Below are 21,427 nucleotides of genomic sequence, written 5' to 3'. Positions count from 1 at the left end.
TCAATTTCAGTCCTTCTTACCTTAAGGTGGTATGAAAGCAATATACATTCAGTGGACACTGGCTTGAAGTTTTGATTTTGATCTTTCCCTGTGTTGGTGATGTGGGGTAAGGTGACTGCTGTCATGAGGACAGGGAGGGTAGCCTCTTTCCCACCTAGCTGCGCACTCCTGAGGGTGAACAGCCAGCCGCCCCAGGGCCCTGCTGCTAAGCCGTGAGGCTATGTCATCTGGTGCACCACCAGAATCTGGGATTGAGACACTTTCAACCCATGAAGGGCTTCTTGGCTGCAGCCCACCATAAGCAAATGAGTGCCTGTGCTAAGGAGCCATTTTTTTGCAGAACAGAAGTAGCTAACTATTCCTCTTTCTTTAGATTCATATATGCTTGGTTCACCCAAGAGAGCAGTGTTGCTGTGAATTCCATACACTCATGATGTAAAGATTGCATTAAGGTTTAGGCTGTGCAGGAAGTCAAGAGGGAAATTGAATTTCACTTAGGACGACCCCATGAGCTTGACAGAGGACCTGCCTGAGTCACATAGACACAGACATAAATGTGTCACCCCATATCCTCAGACTTTTATAACACATTGTTTAATGTCTCAAAAATCTCCATTACAACACAAATTTTCTGTAGAGAAAATTCATCGATAAAACAGGATCACAAGAGAAGAAGAGAAAAAAAAACCCTACTGTTTTACTTGTTGTCTGAAGTTTAGAGTCTGCGGCACGTGAGGTTGTTCTGTTTGTAAACCGTTGGCAGGTCCATCACATGTGGTAAATGCTACTTCTATTTCTTCCATTTGTTAGACGGGAAGATCTCTTCAAAACCCAGGGATTGTGTCAGTGAAATGATAAAATGTGTTTGGAGGAAATTGAGTATTTACTGTGTCCCTCTGGGGATTCATAAACTAGAAGAGGATTTTAATGGCACCAGGTAACCCTGTAGAAATGAATCCTCTTAACGCGTCACAATCCCAGATTTGCAGCATTTCTTGGCTCACAGGAGCAGGGGGGTCTCTGTAACACCCCGTGAGAGCACAGTGAGGTCTGCTCTGCAGAACCCTGAGCAGCACTGAGCAGCCCAGGTCCCGCCATTATGGGGAGAAAGTAGGCGGTTCATGCTGGGCCACAAACCCAGAGCCAGCATCTGCTTGCCCAGCTCTCTGGAACTGCTGCAGGTGGCGTTTGCCACCATCACCAACAGCACAGCCCTGTCCACAGGCTGAGAGCTGGTGCAGGGCCATTGGTCTGTTTCCCTAACTAGACCACAGAGGCCCTGGATATGAAAGGTGTGGCTTATTTTCTTCTTCCTAGTGCTATGGGCTGATTGTCTGTGTCCCTCTGAAAGCCACATGTCAAAATTCTTACACCCAATGCAAAGATGGCACTTGGAAGTGCAGCCTTTGCAAAGGGGGAGGCGCAGATGGCACCATGGTGTGGGGCTGACCCCATGATGGATTGGTCATACCACAAGGAGAGAGGACAAAGGTAGACTGCCCACACATGTGCCCCAGGTGGTCACATGAGGGCACTACAAGGAATCTGCCATTAAAACCCAGGAAGCAGGACCTGGCGGGAACCCAGTCTGCCAATGCCTTGACGTTGGCCGTGCAGTCCCCAGGCTGGGATGACCGACACCTGCTGCTGGAGCCTCCCCTCTGGGGTGCGCAGTACATGAGCCAATGAGAACAGGTGCACACTCACACGCAGGATGGAAGAAAATAATTAATGATGGATGGAAAGATGATACATTTGGTTAAAAAGAATCTCAGTCATTAGCCGAAAAACTATTTGGGCTTTGAAATAACGTATTCTCATATTCTTTGTTAATACAAAAATACTGTGAATATTTTTTTTAAGTATACTGGGGTTGAACTCAGTCCTGCTCTGCCACTGAGCTGCTTCTTCAGCCTTGTTCATCTTTTACTTTGAGACAGGGTCTCTTAGAGTTGCCCAGGCTGGCCTTGAACTTGAACTTGGGATCCTGACTCAGCCTCCTGGGTCACTGGGATCAGAGCTGTGCACCACGGTGGCAAGAAAAACAGGTTATTCTTTAGCAACACACTTCACTTTAACAAATAAAAATGGACAGATGGACCTCCCCAGAGAAATGTTGCTGGACACACCCCTCTCCTGTGGCGGACAGTGGATTCTGTTTCACATGGGGACAGAGTGCTGATGCCCACGTGCAGGGCAGGTATCATGTTTTTTATGAGGGGGGTGACTCCTACAGATACAGCTGTGTCATTCTCTTAGCCAAACACTGACTCAGGACCAATTCCAGTAGCTCGTTACACTTAAAATGTATAGAGAGACATGTGGTTCAGGAAACTAAGATCATTAGATCTAGTGAGAATTTTCACATGTCAAACACTATGCTTAAATTTTTCCTCAATTACATAAAAAACAAATCTGACCATGCAGCATTTACTGTCATTTCTAGGGTTTCCGAGTGAAAGGCCCATTGTGTGTTTGAAATGATGACAAAACTGTGGGGTTTTTAAAGTGTTTTTAAGTCTCTAATTAGTGTATCCTATATATTAATGGGAAAAAAACCCAAAACAAACTGAAGACATTTAACACATGCCACTAAATGTACTTTTAGTGAAAAAAGTACATTTATATTCATGCATTTTTGATTCATAAAACAAAGCAAATATTAAACATTTGGATTTAATACTCAGGAGGCCCAATGTTCAGATAAACTGACTAAAATTTGTTGGAATAAAGTATTTTTAGTATAATTCATACATAATTCTAATTCATTTTCTTTGTTTTAAATGTTCTGCAACTGGATTTATAGGCAATGTCCCATGCTCCAAATCTAGGCATGCCTGTTTATGTCTGTACTATCTATAGATAGACTAATGTGTGCAATCTTACATTTCCAAACAGCCATATTGTCAGAAGCCATATGTCAAAGATATTCATATCAAACAAAATGTGAAACATAAAACATTGAATTCTAACAGTATTTAAGTATAATCTGAAGAACATAATTTCAAAAATTCAACTGTATATTCAAAACAAAAAATGCAACTGTGTATAATATCCATGCCAAGCATATTCTGTTAACCAATTAAGAAACTGATAGCACAACCATGAAAAAATACATACATACATACATATATATATTCTCTCACACACATACATACACACACACACTCATATATACACACACTTTTTTTGCTATTTTCTTTAGTATCAATCAACTTTTCTAGCTTTTCAACGGTTCAGGTCACACTTTTTAAAAGAATGTCAAGTCTGGGAGAGACATCAAGAACATGGCACAAAAGCAAGTATAGACAGTGTTCCCAGTGAAGACATTACTATAACATCAATGCATTCATGAACCGACCATCCATGTGAAACACTCAAAAACAAACCAAAATGCCCTGTACCCCAGGTGAGTATGTAGCTACTCTCATTGGAGCTGGCAGGAAAATTCTTGCATTCACTCATCTTCTCCAGAAAGTGTAACATCCTTGGGACAGAACTTCCAATTTCAAACTTCTCTCTGGGAAGCATAGGTCCATTTTACAAAGGGTCCCTGTAGGACGACCCTTCAGGTGACCCCTCTTTGGACACAGAGGGTGCTTAAGTGCATGGACATCAGCTTGACCCTTGGTCAGCACTGCCATACTGTGCCTCTGCAGTCACACTCACAAACCCACAAACCTGCTGTGACTTAGGAATTCTGCTTTTCCATGACACTCTGCCATTTCCACTCCAAGACTAGACTCACCTGAACAAAATAACATTTAATGAAAGTAAACTTACTAGAAAACTTAACCTACAGAACCACAATTATAATTGTAACAAGGCAAATCTGGTTCCTTGCCGGTCTCAGAACCACATAGATTCATAAACAGACTAGAACTACCAAGCATTTCAGGTCCTTATGTACGTCCTTATGTACTGCCCACATATAGCAGTTGGTGATACACAGGAAAGGGACACACACATTCGCAAGAACACACCACGGCCAGCAGGTAGAAACCCACAACTGAGGGAAAACACACACTCACACACAGAACAAGCAAAAGGGGGGTAAAAAGACCTGTGCTACTTAACCAGAAAATTTGATCCATTCCTTCATTTTAAAGGTTTAATCATAAAATTACAAGATCCAATAAAAATCAAATTAAAAAATTGAATATTTACAAAAGTTAAATTTGAATAAAAACCCTCTTTCTCTATTACGCACCTTAGACACAGATCCCTAAGGGAGAATCGGAACTTCCACCAGGAGGCCCATCAGCTCCCCCACCGCAGCCTTCAAACCCTCCTGTCCGCCATGCAGGCCTGAAGTCGTCTGTGGCTGCTGCCTGTGCGGACCTCCGGCCTCCCTCCTGCTGACCTGCGCACCCTGCACCCGCCCAGTGCTCCTTCCCATCTCTGCTTGCTGTCACCTGGCCCCTCTAGCTTCCCAGTTTCAGGAGTATGGCAGGCTCCTTCCTCCCGGGGCCCCTGAGAGGCGCTGTCCTGGACCCACCGCTTTCCTACGTCTTTGGGGCTGGCTGCTCATTCCTGCACTGTGCAAGGAGTAGCTGAGACCGGAGGCCATCCTGGCCCCAGAGCCCTCTGCTGGCCTTCCAGATGTTTAACATGACGTGGGCAGAGACCACATCTGTCTGTCTTGTCACCACTCTAAGTACAGAGTGCAGAGGGTAGAGACCAGTCAGGAGAGATGCCCAGATAGCTGGTGAAGAACGGATGTCACCCACAACACCCATCAGGGCAACGGGACAGTGGCGGGAGCAGTCACCCAGAGCAGACAAACGGAGCACCTGTACACACTTGGGGACACTGGGTCCAAAAGCAAAATGAGTTCTCTCTCCCATGCACACAAAGCCAAATGAGGCCCAGCGAGTCCCAAGAGCAGATGGACCAAGGACACCTGCTGGTGTCCAGACTCTTCCTCCCAGCAGGCCCTGCTCCCAGAGGAGCCACGGGAGGAAGGCAACAGGTGTGTCTCCAGGCTGGTGACTTTCTCAAGTGGGCAGTGACCAGGAGGCCCAGCTATCACAGGACAGATATCACAGAAAGCCTCTCAGTCCCCTCACTTAGGACGAGAGTCACACACGGAACCTGGTGATGAGTAATTTACAATGCACCTGTAACTTAAAGTACTTTTAAGATGCCACACATCACAGGGAGGAGTTTTGTTGGTCTTTTGTGTTAATAATCCTGAGGGGTAGACTTTACATCCTTGGAAGGGTCTCTGTAATCTCTGTGGGGTAAAACAGAAGCCAGATTTTATGTTACTTGAAACATTTCCATGATCTGCAGTGCAGTTAGGATAAGTGGGATGCCGTGAATGAGTATTGATCGATTTTCACGAAAGCAATTTAGGACAGAGGACAGAGGAACGCATTCTTTGTCAAACTGCAAAGTTAAAAGGAGGTCTTAAGGGATTTTTTAAAAATAAAATAAATTCACTGTCAATATATAAATATAGAATTAACAGATTCATCATTAATATAGAAATAAACATATAAGGGTCTTCATATGAAGTGGCTGAGATGATAACTTCATCCACCATGGAATGAGCCCCCGATTACGCCATCCCTCTGTGGGGAGTACTGAGCTGCTTTCTCTGGGCTGGAACAAGAGCCCTGCACATGTGTCCAGGGAACAGTGAGGGCCAGGGGTGTTACTCAGGCCGACCAGCCAAAATGAGAACCAAAATGAGAAAAGTCTATATAATGAATGTCATAGTAAAGTGTCATTAATGCACACACTAATAATTTGCATATATTTATAAAAATTATTATAATCATGGAGGACTAGACCAAGTTGCGTGTACTTAATTATGATAACATCCTGCTAAATATATCTAGTGCTTTTTATTTCAGAAAAGTTAAGGAATTTTCGAGGATTTTAATCCTCTTTTAAAATACTTCTTTCTGAGTGCTTGTTTTGGGATGAATTCACAAAGAAACTGAAATGCACCAAATCCCTGGTGAACAAGCAATAAGAAGGGTGTTTTAAAAGCACCCTGCAGGAAGCAGGACTTGCTGCTGACGGCAGTCTGTTGATAGGCTCAGTCACCAACTTAGCCACCAAGAGAAATTAATGCAGCTCACTCTGTTCCCAGTATCTCATCAAAATGTCTGGAGGACTGTCAGGTAAAGGCCACCTTTGCATATTCTAGGAAACCATTTTTGAAGATTATTACAAGTACTTCTTAGGATACAGAACAAGAAAGGGTATCAAAACTAACTAGTCTCTAAATTACCATTTAAAAAAATTATTTAAATAAGTCCTGTTTGATTTTTACATTCTTGGCTATAGAAGTCAAAGGTAAATTTAAGGCCTAATGACGGCAATATTTTTAGTCTGGGTGGATAATACTTTCATAATCTTTTTTTTTTTTTTTTTTTTTAGTTTCATTGCCTGTAACTGTTTTAGTTAAAATCATTTCCTCATTGTGCACATATTTTTTTAGTTGGACTAAATGCCTTAGGAGAAGACAAATTGTCATTTTTTAGAATCTAGGTAGTCTTATTTTTTATTCATTTAACTGTATATCTTTGGGGCAAGGTTTTACTGACGCAGGATATACCACATTTTTCAGTGCAAACCTAAATGCCAACAACAAAAGTGCACGAGAGGAGGACTTAATCATGAGTAAGTTTGAACTTTTACTTGAAATAGTAATATTATCTCAGGCTTCTCAAGATAAATTAATGAGTAAAAATAAAAGTCTGGGGCTGGGCTATAGTTCAAAGGTAGAGCGCTTGCCTAGCATAGGTGAGGCACTGGGTTCAATTCTCAGCACCACATATAAATAAAGAAAGGAAATAAAGATCCATCAACAACTAAAAAATATATTTAAATAAAATAAAAGTCTGTATCAATAAGGCACAAAAGTAAAATATTTCATACTCATTTTATAATGATTAATAGAAATATAACTAATAAAAATTAATGCACTGAACTTGCGAGTATGGCAAGAATGTGAAAAAATACTTAATTTAATCTTTTATGTCATTCAATTCAAATACTGAAAGAGTTGCTACTTTGACATTTCTTCTAATTTTCTCTTTTTCATGGTAATTACGGATCACTGATTTCATGGTGCATTGTGAGCCTGGCATGGAACCCCCGCAGGTGTGCACAGTCTGGGCTCCAGGCTGGTGCAGCCTGTATGGTCCAGGCTCTCTTCCATCTGCAGGACCTGCTGTCCAGGGCCCAGACGCTCTCAGGGGCGTGGCCTCCACACTGCTGGGCTGCAGTCAGTGCTGGGTCACAGCTTAGCTGAAATCCATCCTGCGCAGTTGCTTGTCTGTTTACCAGCTTTCCAGGCAGGTGACACACCCTATGGACTCCAGGAATATATGTTAGCTCCATGGGTTTTCCCAGTAGTGAATTCTGACTGGAAAAGAACCTCTTCAGAAAGACCATGAGAAGAAAAGCTTCCTCCTGAAGCGTGACCTTGGAGCCTGCTTGACTCACCTGCTGGCACTAGATGGACTAGAACTGTGACAGGCTGCATTAGTCATGCACACTGGTGGGCTCACAACACTACCTGCAGATAGATGGGGTGGATGGTGCCCTGCCGACCCAGGGCACCGACACCTCCCAACTAGCAGGGCAGAGCCACATACAGCTCAACCAGAGCTCAGTTCACTTTCTTCAAAAGGCTCAAGCATGAAAACGTGGCTCCTAAACCTGCCTGCTGCATTCGAATCAGAACAGAGGGCGTCCATTGCAAGCCACCTTGGAAGAGCCAACAGCTCCCCATAGATAAACACCTAGAGTTTGTCTGTATTGTAGATGTACTTAAATTTAATTCTGTAATATATCTATGATTTTTTTCACAATTATGATGAAACAGCACTACTTAAAAGTTAGGTGTGACTTAGATGATAGACGTATGGATAATATCACTTAAAAACAGGCACTCAAGAAACACTTCCCAATGGTTAACCTAAAAAATATTTTTAGCATTCATATAACTATCCTTAAACTGGAGCAATTTTAAATCTCTGAAACCCCAAGAGTAATTTTAAAATCCACTAGAGCAATTTTAAAACCCCTAAGTCAAAAAAAAAAAAAATCTTGAACTAGAGCAATTTAAAAATCTCATCCATTTGGGACACAGAAATCTGCAAAATGAAACATCACTCCTACCTTAATAATGAGAAAAGGCCTGACCCTAAGATCACAGCTCCTCGGGATCCCTCAGGGTGCTGAGGTTGCAGGTACCCAGGTGACCCCGATTCTGAAGGACAGCGCCTCCAGGAGGAGGGGACACAGGCTGACCTTGGGGCAGGGCACAGAAGAGCACAGAGACTGGCTCAGCCGAGCCCACAGCCCATGGCGGGCACACAGAGGGGTTTGCTCTTCCTTGAGGGTCCCCGCTGGGTAGTCAGCCCCAGGACAGGGCTCTGTGAACCCCAGGTACTTCCTGGCCCTCAGAAACAGAGTTGCCAGTTCCTGTGAAGGAACTGGGGGGGGGGGTGTGCAGGGCCTGCAGGCAGCTCAGAGCAGGGAGAGCAAAGCATTTCCACACCCAGAGACGTGGCAGGAAAGCTGGCAGGAGCTCAAGACCCTGACTGCTCCAAAATCGAGGTCTCCTGCACTTGGGACTGGCAGGGAACTAGCACCCAGACCAGCCTCAGGTGGACTTTGGCAGCCTTGGCAGGGCAGGCGGGAAGGCTGAGAGAACCCCGTCTTGATCTGCAGATTCTACAGGACGACACAGTCAGGAAAAGCCCAACTCAAAGGACTCCCTGAGCCCAGTGCGCACAGCAGGGGGGAAGTGGCAGCAGCAATTCTGGGGGAGGGGCAGGCTTGGGAGAGAGACTGGCTCTCTAGAAAAGGCTTCAGGGACCGGAAGGTCAGGGACTGGAGGCTGAAGGTCAGGCCAACCTGTGCGACCTCACTGCCAGAGGTCAGAAGAAGCCATGCCCCGTGACCACAGCAGCTGCACAACCCTGGCCCAGCTCAACTCCCACCTGGCTCCATGCCTCAGACTCAGAAGAGGCTCACTCAGCTCAGGCTGCACGCATTCCTTGGGGTCTCCATGGTTCTAATGGCGTCCAGCTTCAAAGAAAGACTGAGATGTGCAAAAAGAAAAAAAAAAAGAAAGGACAATCCTATGCAGAGCAATAAAGCAAGGGATAGAACCAAACGCGGAGCATGCTCACGAGAGGGAAGATCAGACATGGATGTGAATATAACCATGAAAATCATAGGAACGATTCCAGTGGGAAAGATGGCTGATGTACCTGAAGGGAAGGGGCAATTTTGGTAGAGAGATGGTAATAACAAGAAAATCAAATGGAAATCCTGCGGGGAAATCCTCCAATGAGAGACGAAGGTTAAGGGACTGGTTAGCAGAACTGATGCAGCTGAGGGAAGACCAAGTGCTGATGAAGACAGGTCAGTAGCAACTGCGTAAGAAAAACAGAGCAGCAGATGAACCACCGGAACCCGTGGGAACTTGGAGGAGCCTCAGTCTGGCCTCTGTGCCGTCACCATCCCAGAAGAGGTAGAGGAAGAGAACTGGAAAGAGAAACATTTTGGAAAATAGTGGCCAAGAATTTTTTTATAAATAAAAGACATCAAAAATGTCTTGAGACAGAAAAGCCTCACACAGAAACTCGGATGGACCCTGTCTGTGTCTGTTCTGCCTAAATTACAATGAGAAGGGAGTTGTCTGCTCCCAGCTATGGGGTCTGGAAGTCGCGGGCTGAGAGAGCCCCATCCGATGGGGGCTTTGCAGTAGTGCCATCCGTAATGGAGAGACAAAGACAAGGAGAGAGCAAGGGGGCAATCCCACCCCTGGAAAAGCCCCATTCCCATGATGAGGGTGTCAGTCCACTCATGAGGACATGACCCCGTTGGTAATCACCTGCCCTTAGGCACCCTTCCCCACACAGCTGCACTGGGGACCAAGTTTCCAAACCATGAGCACAGGTGGGGGGACACGTTGAAGCCACAACATACACAAGCAATGAGGAGCTTCAAAGATGGCAAAATTGAAGGTAAATACAAAAGGTGGTTTTTTTTCATTTCTAAACTTTCTGAAAGATCATTGGGAATATAAAGCAAATATGTTTTGTGGACATTATATAATATAAGTAAAAATAAAATGTAGGCCACCATTAGCATAATGGAAGGAGGAGACAGAGCAGGAGAGAGTTAAGGGGGAGGGCAGACAGAGGGCACAGGGAGAGGGCAGAGGAGAGGGTCAGAGGGTTCTTTCCTATGGCTTTCACCATGTGTGAGAAGGGCCATCCGAGACTGTGTGCTTTAAACTCTCGGGAACTCCTGGATGTCCTAAGAATCTGCTCTAACAGGCCCACAGTGGAGGTAGGTTTGTGTGTAAGTTAACCCTAGAGCCAGCAGAGAACAAGGGAAGACAGACAAAAATCGGTGGGCACACGGAGGCCTCCAGTGTCGGGTCACGTATTGAACCTGTGCTCCGCCAGACCCCACTGGAATCGTGACAAGCCCACGATGTCATCCCCGTCTTGCTCCCTAGCAGCCAGTTCCCTGCTGGGCACATTAGGTCAGGGTTTAGACTTTCCAGAGTAAACCGATGTCACCTTTGTCCACATATCTAGAATTTCTAGGTATTTGCTATCCTTTGGTGTGGTTGATTTTCTTTAAGAACAAGACCAGACTGAGTGTGGTCCTTGTGTTCCTTCTCAGATGTCCCGTGGAGCTGCTCGATGCGAAAGGACAGATCACCGGTAACTGAAGGGCGAGTGAGGCATTCAGGGATCCCAGGGCTCAAGCTCCCACCTGCACCACAGGAGCTCCCAGAGAATCTGCACACCTTCCTGGGACCCTTCCTGCTCTGCGTGTGTTCTAGCCCTTCCCTTCAAGGGGAGCTGCTTTTGTCTGAGCACTTCCCCAGCATCACGGGTGCACCCTGGCCTGCTGCGCTCAGGCTGGGCTCGTCTCCAGGAGAGAACACACTGTGCTCTGACGGAAGCCAGTGTGCAGCGGCATCACTCACACCTCCAGAGCTGGACCACTGGACCTCCACCATGGGTTCCTCCGAGCGTCACAGACCTTCACACGTTTCCATCTGCTGCTGACGTGACGTGCCACCCAATGGTGGCAGGGACATCTGTGGCCTCCCCCTGCAGGGAGGCTGGGACTCCACTGAGGGGCTCCGTAAGCAGTGTTCCTGGCAGACGCTTGCTGTGCCCACACCTGTGCTCAGACCTTGGCAGGTGAAGGATGCTCTGTGTTCCCTTAATCCACCCAGAAAGGCAGAGGTGTGCAAGGACTGTGAGCAGAGCTGGGGGAGGCTCCGGGCAAGCCCAGGCGTCAAGCAGACACTGATGGCTATATCGTATCTTGTATTTATATAGATTTATATATACTTTAGTGAAAAACATGAGTTTAGAGATCTGCAGAAGGTAGATGGTCAAATATACTGATGGATTTAAAACAATAGATATTCTTTTGGTGACATAGTGTCAACAGTCTTAGGTCGTTTGATGCAGATGTTAGTAAGGTTGATTCTAGAAACACATCATAACATCCACATTTCAAACTGCCTTGAAGGGTTAGAGCAGAGAACAGACTCTTCTTAATACCCAGTGACATGAACTCTCAGCATGGTGTTAGTTAGCCTCGAAATATAACTGCTTGAGAAAGAAAATCACAACTAATGCCAATGTGTCATTTTGTTTGGCCAAATTAAAAATGCTTTAAGTGATTAAACAAGATTCTGGATTCTCAAGCAAGGCTTTGGATTCTTGAAAGTGGCTCATTTCAGTGAGAAATAGGCTAGTTCCTCTGTGAACTATACTGACTAGGAATAAAGTGGAATGTGCACTGGGGGAGCGGAATCTCACATGAGTACTAGATAATAGTGTAGAATAATTACAGACTAATTGTTTTACTAGCATGTTACCCCATGAAGAATGAACAAAAAGCCAGAAACCATAATACAACTTGGGATGGAGAAAATCATTTACCAATTATAAAATTCCTAATATATTAATCAATTTATCGACACTATGAGAAATAAGGTTTACTTTTTCCTATCTATAGACATTGGCAAAATGTATCAGAGAGCATATTTTTCCAGACTTATTCTACATAAATAACATCCCCAGTATCCTTTTATACTGTCACTAAAGCATTCCTACTCATATAGATTAGAATGAACTTGCATGCAAATGCCTGTAATGAGTAGGGAAATTTAACCAGAATGTGAAGCAGGCCTGTGGTTTGTGTCTGGTTCAGAATATTTATCACCAGCTGGAAACACAGCCTTCACAAGCCTGCCTGCACTACATCTTGAAAAACGTTTGTCTCAATTCAAAAATCACTTATTAAAACTTATCTGTGTATTTGCTTATTTGCAACTGCTTATTAAAGGAGATGAACGCGAACACCCAGCATTTTTCATGCTTGAAAACATGTCCTAAAATAAACCTCTTATTGCAAATTCTCACTTCACTTTTGCAGGGTTCACCTGCAAGATCAGATGCCAAAGAAGCGGTGAGCATTTGACCTTTGTCATCCTGTTCATCAGACTATTAAATCCCTCACATCTGTTTCTCAAAGGTTAGTGTTGCTTCTGCCATACTTTCTTCTAATTAAAATGAATAGCACGCAGAGTAGGCCCCTAAGCGACTGCTCTCTGTTAGTTCTTATTTTAACAGCTTTTGAGACTATAAATGAAAGAGGCTTATGGCATAATCTAGTTGGAAATTAAAATTTTCTGTCTTTGGATGCTGATATGAATATTTGTTATCACTCATAGAAAACTAGTAATATTACAGTTTTTGCATTTTTTAACACAAACAACATGAAATTATAGCAGTTGTTTTTTATAATTATTCCAGAAACTAACTTCTACATTTCTCTATGAATTTACCTTCCATTAGGAAGGTTTCACACAACCTTGGTTTTGTAAGACTCATTTTCATAAATTTTCATAGTTTTTCAAAACAAAAGGTCACTACTCAATGAGCAGAGGTTCCTTTTAGAAAGTGATGAATGCAGCAATGAAAGACACAGAGCATGGCCTTACTTTTGTACTCCAGGTGAAAACCGGCGGCGGCCACGCTGATATCGGACTGGAAGCGCAGGTAGAGCTGGTTGGACGTGCTGTTGAGCAGCGCAGGCACCGTGGTACCTGTGGGAGAGAGGGCCAGAGCTCCAGCACCCAGCACAGGACACAGGCCTCTTCATTTGGACCTAAATGTCCCCAGAGCTGGTCTTGTTCACTCCTGTTTAGCCTGGGTGTTTGCTGCGGACCCCATGCTCCGGCCCTGTGTGGCTCACACTGAACCCTCTTCCCACCGAGATCTGTTAATGATTTCAAATACACAGATGTGACAGGAAAATGCTTCCTTCGCTTGAAGGGCCCCGCCTGCATGGCAGGTGCTGGGAGGATACAGATGCTGAGGCCAAGGGGCAGAGGATGCCCTGATACGGGAAGGCAGGTTAAGACTGTGCCTGTGGTTGATGGGGTGCATCGCGCTGGGGGAAGGATCAGCAAGCTTATTGACTTCTCAGAAAATGTATGCTTGAGCGTCTCCTGCACAGAAACCATTCTGTAAACAAGGACATAAGCAAGCTGGACATCAAGGAAACACCCTCTGGTGAAAGTCACCCCGGAGCAGGCAAGTTCTTAGTGTGAACTAGGTCAAAGATAGCGCTAGTAAGTAGTAAGTCAGCTGGTGACTGTTCAGAATAGGTGTGTGGTATTGAAAACACCCGGCGCTCATGCGTTGCTCTCTATGGAATGTCTCTAGACCCTCCAATAGCTTTAATTGAACCGGCCACTCAGGAAGGCCAGCTGTCTCCACCTGTCCATCCGTCATGTGGCCGTCCTCAGGCTTTCAGCACATGCAGACTGAGCTCTCCTCGGCCCCTGCTGCCTGTCACTTTCAGCAGCCACCACACCTGAAGCTCCCTCCCTCTCCATGACCCCCACTGCCCTCTGGCAGGTGCTCACTGGCTGGCTTCCTGAATCCTGCCCCAAACAGGCTCCTCTCCTCTGGTCATCTTCCCTCCATCACCCAGTGCAGGCCAGTGGTGGGCGTAGCCACATCACCATGCTCATCCCTAACTCAGGCTCTGCTCCGCTCCTGTGCACAATGCATCCTCTATTTAGCAACCGGGAAGCTTTTAAAAACTACGACGTGTATGGCAGAGTCATGCTGAAATGCTCAGGTTCCTGATCACATTAGGACCAAACCTCAGACTCCTTATTTGGCCCAAGGAGCATGCATGATCTGACCAGGCCTGCATTTCTAGCTTCTTCTCAGTACCTCCTTTTCCATAACTCACTCCTCCTATTTCAAGGTTGCTCATAGACTTGAGCCTGGAGTGTGCTCCTTCCCTCTGTCCTGGCCCATTGGGCCTTTCTTCATTTTCCCACCCAGGCATCCCCAGCCCTTTCCCAGCTAAGCCACTTGCTGATTAAGTGCTCTCCAGATAGAAATCCTGCAGGAGCGTGTGAACGCACACTTAGGGGAGTTAGTGCTCCTGCTTGTGATGTGGGGTCTGTGCCTCAAGAAGAGTTGGCTCCAGATGAGGGGCCTTTTCAGGCCTGAATCACAGTGCCCAAAACACTGTAGGTCCTTGCTGAATGAGAAACAGAGGGTGCTCACTAATTCAACCTCTCTGTTGTCCTTGACTAAGATAGATAATAGGTGACAGATGAGAGAGAGAGAGAGGAACTAGTGATAAATGGAGATAGACATAGGATAAAAGGGTGGATAAATGGATGATAGAGATGAAAACAGTGGTAGATAGAGAGGAGACAGGTAGGAAAAAGACAGGGAGGTAGTAGGTAGATGATGGATAGACGGGTTTTACAATGGAACAACTGTGGGGCCTAAATGGTAAAAGGAGCTGGGTGTTTGAACCACAGAGCACACGACGGGGTGCCCACGCAGGGAGGTGGCAAAGAGGTGACCTGGGCCTCCGAGGCATGGCCTCTCCTGCCCCAGCCCCTCCGCCAGGGCAGGTGGCTGTGAAGGACACTGAGGGCCCCGAAGGGCTGGAGGGCAGGACGTGGAGGACTTGAGGCCTCCTCTACGCGCCACTCAACCCGCTTTCTAAGAGAAAGAAGGAGGCGCCTCAGATGCCTCCTTCCGCCTGCTCGGCTCCACTCCCGTGGCTGTGTCCTCCCACTCTGCCTTACTTTCGTGTTTTGGGTGATACTGCAGAGAGGAAACCCCGTCCCTGCAGGCCCAGCTCCAGCACCCACCCACCAAGCTCTCACTGTGCCACCTGGGTCATGTCTTGCTGGCCCTGCCCGCAGTCTGGGGACACGGTGACGGTCTCCACACCACTGTCTGTGTCCACCGTGAAGCCTTTACAAAAGCAGTATCATCCTCCGCCTCCCACCTTGGGCTCCTCCCGGGGACCAGCGAGAAGCCACTGTGCGTGCTCAGGCACCTTTCCCCGGATTCCCACCCAGGAGGCCCTTTCACCCAGCGGGTCACGTGGGCTTCCATTTCCCCCACTGTCCCCCTTCAGAAGATAAGATTCTAGCTTCCAGGATTTCAAGTGTATGTAGTAGCTCCATCCCCAGCACAGCGATGGCACACGGGGACTCAGAACACACTGTTGGAAGTGTCCCTTTATCGGTTTCCCACAGTTGCAATTCAGCAAAATCAGAAAACCTGTTTCTGACCTAGTTCTGACATGAATCATCTCTATCACCTTAAGTCAACTACAAAATATTAATATGTCCTAATCAATACGTCCTCATACAGTAGAAATAACAACCCGTCTTTATTACATGAGTAGCAGAGACAAAGGTGCTCTGTGAATTATCATGTCCTGCCGGATAATGACAGTGATAATCCCCCAACAGTCCTCCTGTACATCTGTGGTGAAATGCACACTCTCTGCTCTACCAGCCATGCAGGGTCCTGAGGCCCAGATGGGACACAAGGTGAGCAGGACCCATTTCTCTGGAGGCCAGGAGGATGCTACTCCTGGCACCATTGAAGCTGGACTGCGTGTGCCTCCTGTGGTCTCCAGAGTGACTCTAGCTAGGAGCTCATTCCCAGGTGCTAAATGCAACTGAGCAGGGTTTTAAAAGTGTTGCCACAGGCAGGATCCTTTTGATCACATTGTTTTACTGTGACCTAGATAGAACAACACGGAATGAGGAAAACTGAGAAATTTTATTATGGTCCCTGAAGATTCCACTCTGAGCACCCGGATGTTTACTTTCCTTTCATATTGATTGTCAGTACAGATTTGTATGTATTTTGCTCTATTTTATTCATTTATAATTTATGATCTGCCTACTTCAAAAATGATTTTAAATGGCTTACAAAAAGTCCTACATGCATATGCCTGTCCAAGCAGAAATGAAAAATCAAAACATGGAATTTATTAGAGATGTCAGTCACTTTTCCTGGAGTGTGAACCTCTTATGCCTGCTCATTCTTATGTGTTTTATTCAACAACTAAGATGAGTTTAATATCTCCTTTATCACTGCCTCTTTAAAGCATTGCAGAAACAAACCTATTTAAATATTGATTGCATTCTAACACAAACTTTTTGAATGATTGTCATTTTTTCCATGAAATTTCAAAAAAAGAAATCTCATTCTAAGAGTTTTGAAATAATTTCTAGAGTAAAGTGCAATGCAGAAAATTCTGGTATATCCACTTGGTCTGTTAGATAATGGTGCCTACAGTATTCTCTATAATATCTGTAATACACACATAGGTGTGAGCCAGTCTTAGGACGGTTTTATCCTCAGCCACTGGTAAACAAGCCATGCACACAGAGACTCGTGTCTTATCCAGCCGTTCTCAGAGTCCAGACCAGCATGACGCCACACTGCCATCTAAGCTCTGCCCTCGCTAAGTCCCAACTACCCGCCAGCCAAGGACGCTGTGATTGCTGGTACCTCGATGCCCTTCAGTCCAGAGGGCCCTGGTGTCTCGACCCCTGGCCCTGCAGTGCCCTGTGCTGCCCGTAGGGGGAGCTCCCGCCACAGTAACCACAATATGGCAGGTAGCTGAGCTTTGCTCTTGGTCTGTTGGGGAGCTGGGCTGTCAGTGACACCCAGGCCACATCCCCTCATTCAGGACCTTGGCACTCTTTCCTTAGGAAGGCACCGCTCTTCCCCTTTGCGATGAGCATGGGCTTGGGAGGCAGGTCTTGAGACTGTGGAGTGGTGATTCTCACACCACGTCACCCCCATCCTCAGCACCCAGGATGCTCCAGCCTGAGGCTCTCATCATCTTCATTAGCATTGCCAAAAGATGGCCTTCGATCCTGACACCGTGTCTATGGTTGGCCCTCAGCAGGGGCCTCCTGCCTCACTCCAGGGCTCCTACTTACCTCAGCCAGGGGTCCTGAATTTTTAGTTTATGCAAAATGGCTCTTTGTAGTTCTCCTTCTACCACAGCCTTGGAGACTACAGGTCTCTAGGGATTCTGGTTCTCCTAAGGGCACGGTCAGAGCTGTGCTGAGAAGTGCAGGTGGGACCAGGAGGGGCGCTGCTGAGGGGCGTCCCCCTTCATACCTCAGCAGACAAAGGTGGCAAAAGGGTGTCACACATGCAGCTTTATTTATGTGCAGAGCTGTCGATATGAAGCCATGAGCTCACGCCAACGTCTGACTCAGATCAGACGCAGCAGGTCGCCCTCAGCCTTCCCGGGGCTGCGTATTGTAATGCACTGAGAGGCCTGGGTGTGTTATCCCCGGATGAGTTTTATGTGTTCAGTTGCTGATCTTCCCATCTCATGGGAATGTCAGTCCCCAACCCTGCAGACCAGCCTCCTCACTTGGTCCCCAACTGTGACAAAATTAATCAAAACTGACCAATTCCTGTGCAGTGTGCAGACAACCCACTCCTCACAGCCTGATGTGTCTGACCAAGAGCAAATCAAGAGAAGACCCAGAGCAGAAGTGAAACTAAGTTCTCTTTTTAAAATCTGGACAAATACCATACAGCCCTCAGAAGCAAGAGGCCGCCTCCTGAGCAGCTGTGTGGAGCTGTGTGCTGGGCCTGTCTGTCATTTCCTTACCCACCGGCCTCGGGACTTACCCCCTGGGCTCTGCATACAGAAGGCAGGTCGGAGGCTGGGAGAGAGCCATGACCTAGGCGTCACAACAATTCACCCAGGAAGCGCAGGGGTGAAGATAGAAGGCCCGTGGACATCAGGTCTTTGGCCAAACCAAGCCTGTCTATTTGCAGAGCGAGAGGCAGCAGAGAAGTTGGCCGAGATGGTTTGAGGACCTGCCGGTCAGTGACGACGCTCCCTGCGGCCCACCCCTGAGAACCTGAGACCCCCAGCAAGCAGTCTCCCATCCTTGGGGGAAGAGTGAGAAAAGGAGAACGAGAGCCCCGTGGGAGCGAGAGGAGAACGGGAGTCTCTTTACGGCTACTTCTTAATACACTCATGCTCCACCTAGAGCACGTGTTTGAGGGTTTTCTTGATTGTTTTTTCCATTCGAGCAAACACACAGTCACTGGTTATCACCATGGCCGCAAGCCTCAGCAACCCCAGGCCCTGGCCCTGCCTCTGCCCCTGAGCTTCCCCCAAGCACTAGGGCCACAGCACCAGCCCACGGCCCTGCCCAGCTGAGCACGGAGGGCGGAGAGCGGGCTCCATCAGCCGAGCAGCACTGTGTGGGAGCAGGGGTGCCTCGGAAAACATCAGACAGCCCCAGGGGCTCCCAACATTCTATCAACTTGTGAATGGGAGCTATGAAATGCGGCAGGTCTCTTCAACTTCAGAAAATGTCAGATACAACCGAGTGCACCCACTCACCGGCTCTGAGAAAAGGGATGTGAAATATAAACTCATTCACTTAAGTGAACATGGAGATATTTCATCCGCCCTCCTGTCTTAACTGGATGAAAAGTTATTATATAAAGCAAAATTATTGCATGTTGTTAGGGCCCAGTTACCTTCTTTTAATTAGATTTACATCTTCACAGACTATTTAATGAATTCTTTTTGGTTCACTTATGAATGTTTAAGCAGAAATGTTTAAGCCAGAATTTGTTTTCTGAAATGTTTACATCTTTGTCTTTTCTACTAATTAAGTTGAAAGCAACAAACAAGTTCTATAATTATTTGGGGGAAGAATTTCTAGATTCAAACCTCGCATCTTGTACTGTAAAGACCTGTATCTCCACTTGGGGAAAAGTACCAGAGTTGCACATCAAGGACCAGCTTAGAGCTGTCTCCAGCTTGGCCCCCCCATCACACAGCAATCGGCCAGCATGCCTCAGAAAATACTGGGGCCAAATCTAGTACCAAGAAAACAAGGCTACAAGACTCCACTTCCCCTGTATTTCCTCAGTATTTTAGTGAGTGTCCTCCTTCTGTGATTCACATCTAGAACTATTTCAAAATTGGAGCAGCAGCATCAGTCCAGCTGTAGTTGCTGGTAGTGGTCACTGTGTAGTGAAGAGTTTGTCTGGACTTCGTCCCAGAGGTCCAGCAGATGAGCTCAACCCTGACACCCACAGTGGGAGGTGTGCCCCTGTCACTTGTGGTGGGAAGCACAGTCACCATCACGTCACCACGACCCTCCTGGGGCTGCCACAGGAAGGGTCAGCTGTTGGATAAGGAGCTTGGCCTCCGGATCTCTGGGAGGGCAGAGGGCTGCAGCCTCAAGGCAGAGCTTCACCCACCAGACCAAGGAAAACCCTCGCCCCACAGCTCGGTGAACTTGGTGGGTGACCCACGTCAGTGTGGCTGGAAGGTGACGCATTCGGAGGACTTGGAAGCTTTGAGCTTGGGCCCCTCCTGCTGTCACCCTCTGGGTCTACTTGGCTGATCCTGATCTGTGCCCTTTTAGTAGAACGGCAATCCTAAGGAGCAGCACAGGTTTCTGAGTCAGAGAGGTGTCAGTGGATGCCCCTGAGCGGAGGCCAGCACCGCTGGCCTGGGGGCTCTGGAGCTTGGTCTCTGCGAGGTTTGTGGAAAACAGTGCCTTCCACCTGAGCAGTCCCTGAAGCTAACCGTCACTCCAGGAAAGTGTATCAGGACTGAATTACAGTGGTGTTCACGTCTAAAACTTTTAAAGAAAATTTCTCTTTGCTAATTTCAAAAACAGGAATGAACAGAGGCGTTGCTTTTCGGTGTGCGACTCCTTGGCATATGTGCTAGGAAACGCTTTCAGGTCTCCATTGCTCCGAGTCACTTTCCTGCTAACTTTGCTCAGTCACGCAGTGGCCTCATTATTGCCTTCTCTGGCTCTCGGCTGGCTCAGTGCATTTAGGGTGTGTTCACTGACACGTTCCTGCCTGAGAATATCAGGTGGAAACTGAGTTCCATAGTAAATGCTTTCATTTGAAAACTTGGCTGACTCCAAGTACAAATGAGGAAACGGAGCTATTCAAGAGAAGGCTTCGTGTGAGGCCGTTACACATTGGTTAATACAGAGGAACAGGTGTGAAGGGTGAGATGTAATCGGCAGATAAAAAAGCGGCAGAACACATACCCTGTAAACATGTTTTACCAGTTGAGTACGAAAGGAGCTAGGAATGGTGTGTGATGAAGACAGATCGACAGATTTTCTCAAGAAGCTTAAGTGTCTAGAAAACAAGTGAACAACATAGAAAAGTGAGAAGAACAAAGGCAAGTTTGAGGGTAGTGGAACACAAGCTCAAAGCCACTGGTCCTAGTTTCAGGGAGTGTCCCACCCATTTGCAAAGCCATATCACTAATCTGTTAATTGTTTCCCCTAAATCTTGAAACAATGTTACTTTTGCCCTCCTACAAAGCTGGAAGTCTACTGTAGTGCTGCTTACGCCCAGGATCTAACAGAATCAGATCAAATTTTGGCTCCTACTTCTAGATCTGAAGTTATGTTGCTACAGTTAACGCCAGAGACCTTATCTCCTTGAATCCCAACGGGCCATTTGCAGAGACAGCTCCACAGGGTGCAGAGGGCATAAGGACAGCCACCACACAGGGGAGAACAGCAATGCTGTGAGGCACTTCACTGCTCTCATTTGCAGAACGCCAGAGACAGGGTCCCCGAATTACTTAAAGTGACAGGACTAAACTCAAGAGGACACTGTGAAGGGCCCGGCCTCTCCAGGCGCCACCTTCCAGCAGGCGAAGAGCATGGAGGAATGCACTCCACAAACAGCCCTCCTTCTCAGGGTGGGGCAGGGAAGTGGCGGCTACAGGTGACACATCTCATGGTCCTTCACGGGAGCAGACGGGTGTGGCTCAGGGAATTATGACTTGTCATCTTGGACAATTCTATGTTTAAATCTTTGTCCCTCATTTGTAAAAGGAGGAAAGCAACAGAACTTTGCTCTGTGTGCTATCTCCAAGGTCTGGAGGCGTGTGAGCAGGGGCCAGCACACCAGCGCTCTGTAGGGGCTGGCTATCGTGATGAGGGCTGTGACCAGGAAGACACCGGCCTTGGCTACCTTTGCTCTGATGGGGAGGGCCACATAGGGAGGAGCTCAGGGGCCAGGGGGCG

The 21,427-nt window shown here is 46.9% G+C and overlaps 1 protein-coding gene across 1 annotated transcript in view; it reads right to left on the bottom strand.

Annotated features, from left to right (window-relative positions):
- The window catches only part of LOC144251494 (CUB and sushi domain-containing protein 1-like), a 425,723-nt gene that overhangs the window by 35,168 nt on the left and 369,128 nt on the right, over nt 1–21,427 (bottom strand). The window contains exon 31 of the mRNA XM_077794365.1: nt 13,019–13,123. Within this exon, the coding sequence (XP_077650491.1) occupies nt 13,019–13,123 (105 nt within the window). The remainder of the gene's footprint in view (nt 1–13,018; nt 13,124–21,427) is intronic.

The sequence above is a fragment of the Urocitellus parryii genome (genome assembly GCF_045843805.1).
Source record: "Urocitellus parryii isolate mUroPar1 chromosome 14 unlocalized genomic scaffold, mUroPar1.hap1 SUPER_14_unloc_1, whole genome shotgun sequence".
Classification (NCBI taxonomy): domain Eukaryota; kingdom Metazoa; phylum Chordata; class Mammalia; order Rodentia; family Sciuridae; genus Urocitellus; species Urocitellus parryii.
The sequence above is the reverse complement of the archived record's forward strand: the minus strand, read 5'-3'. Positions and strand labels throughout refer to the sequence as shown.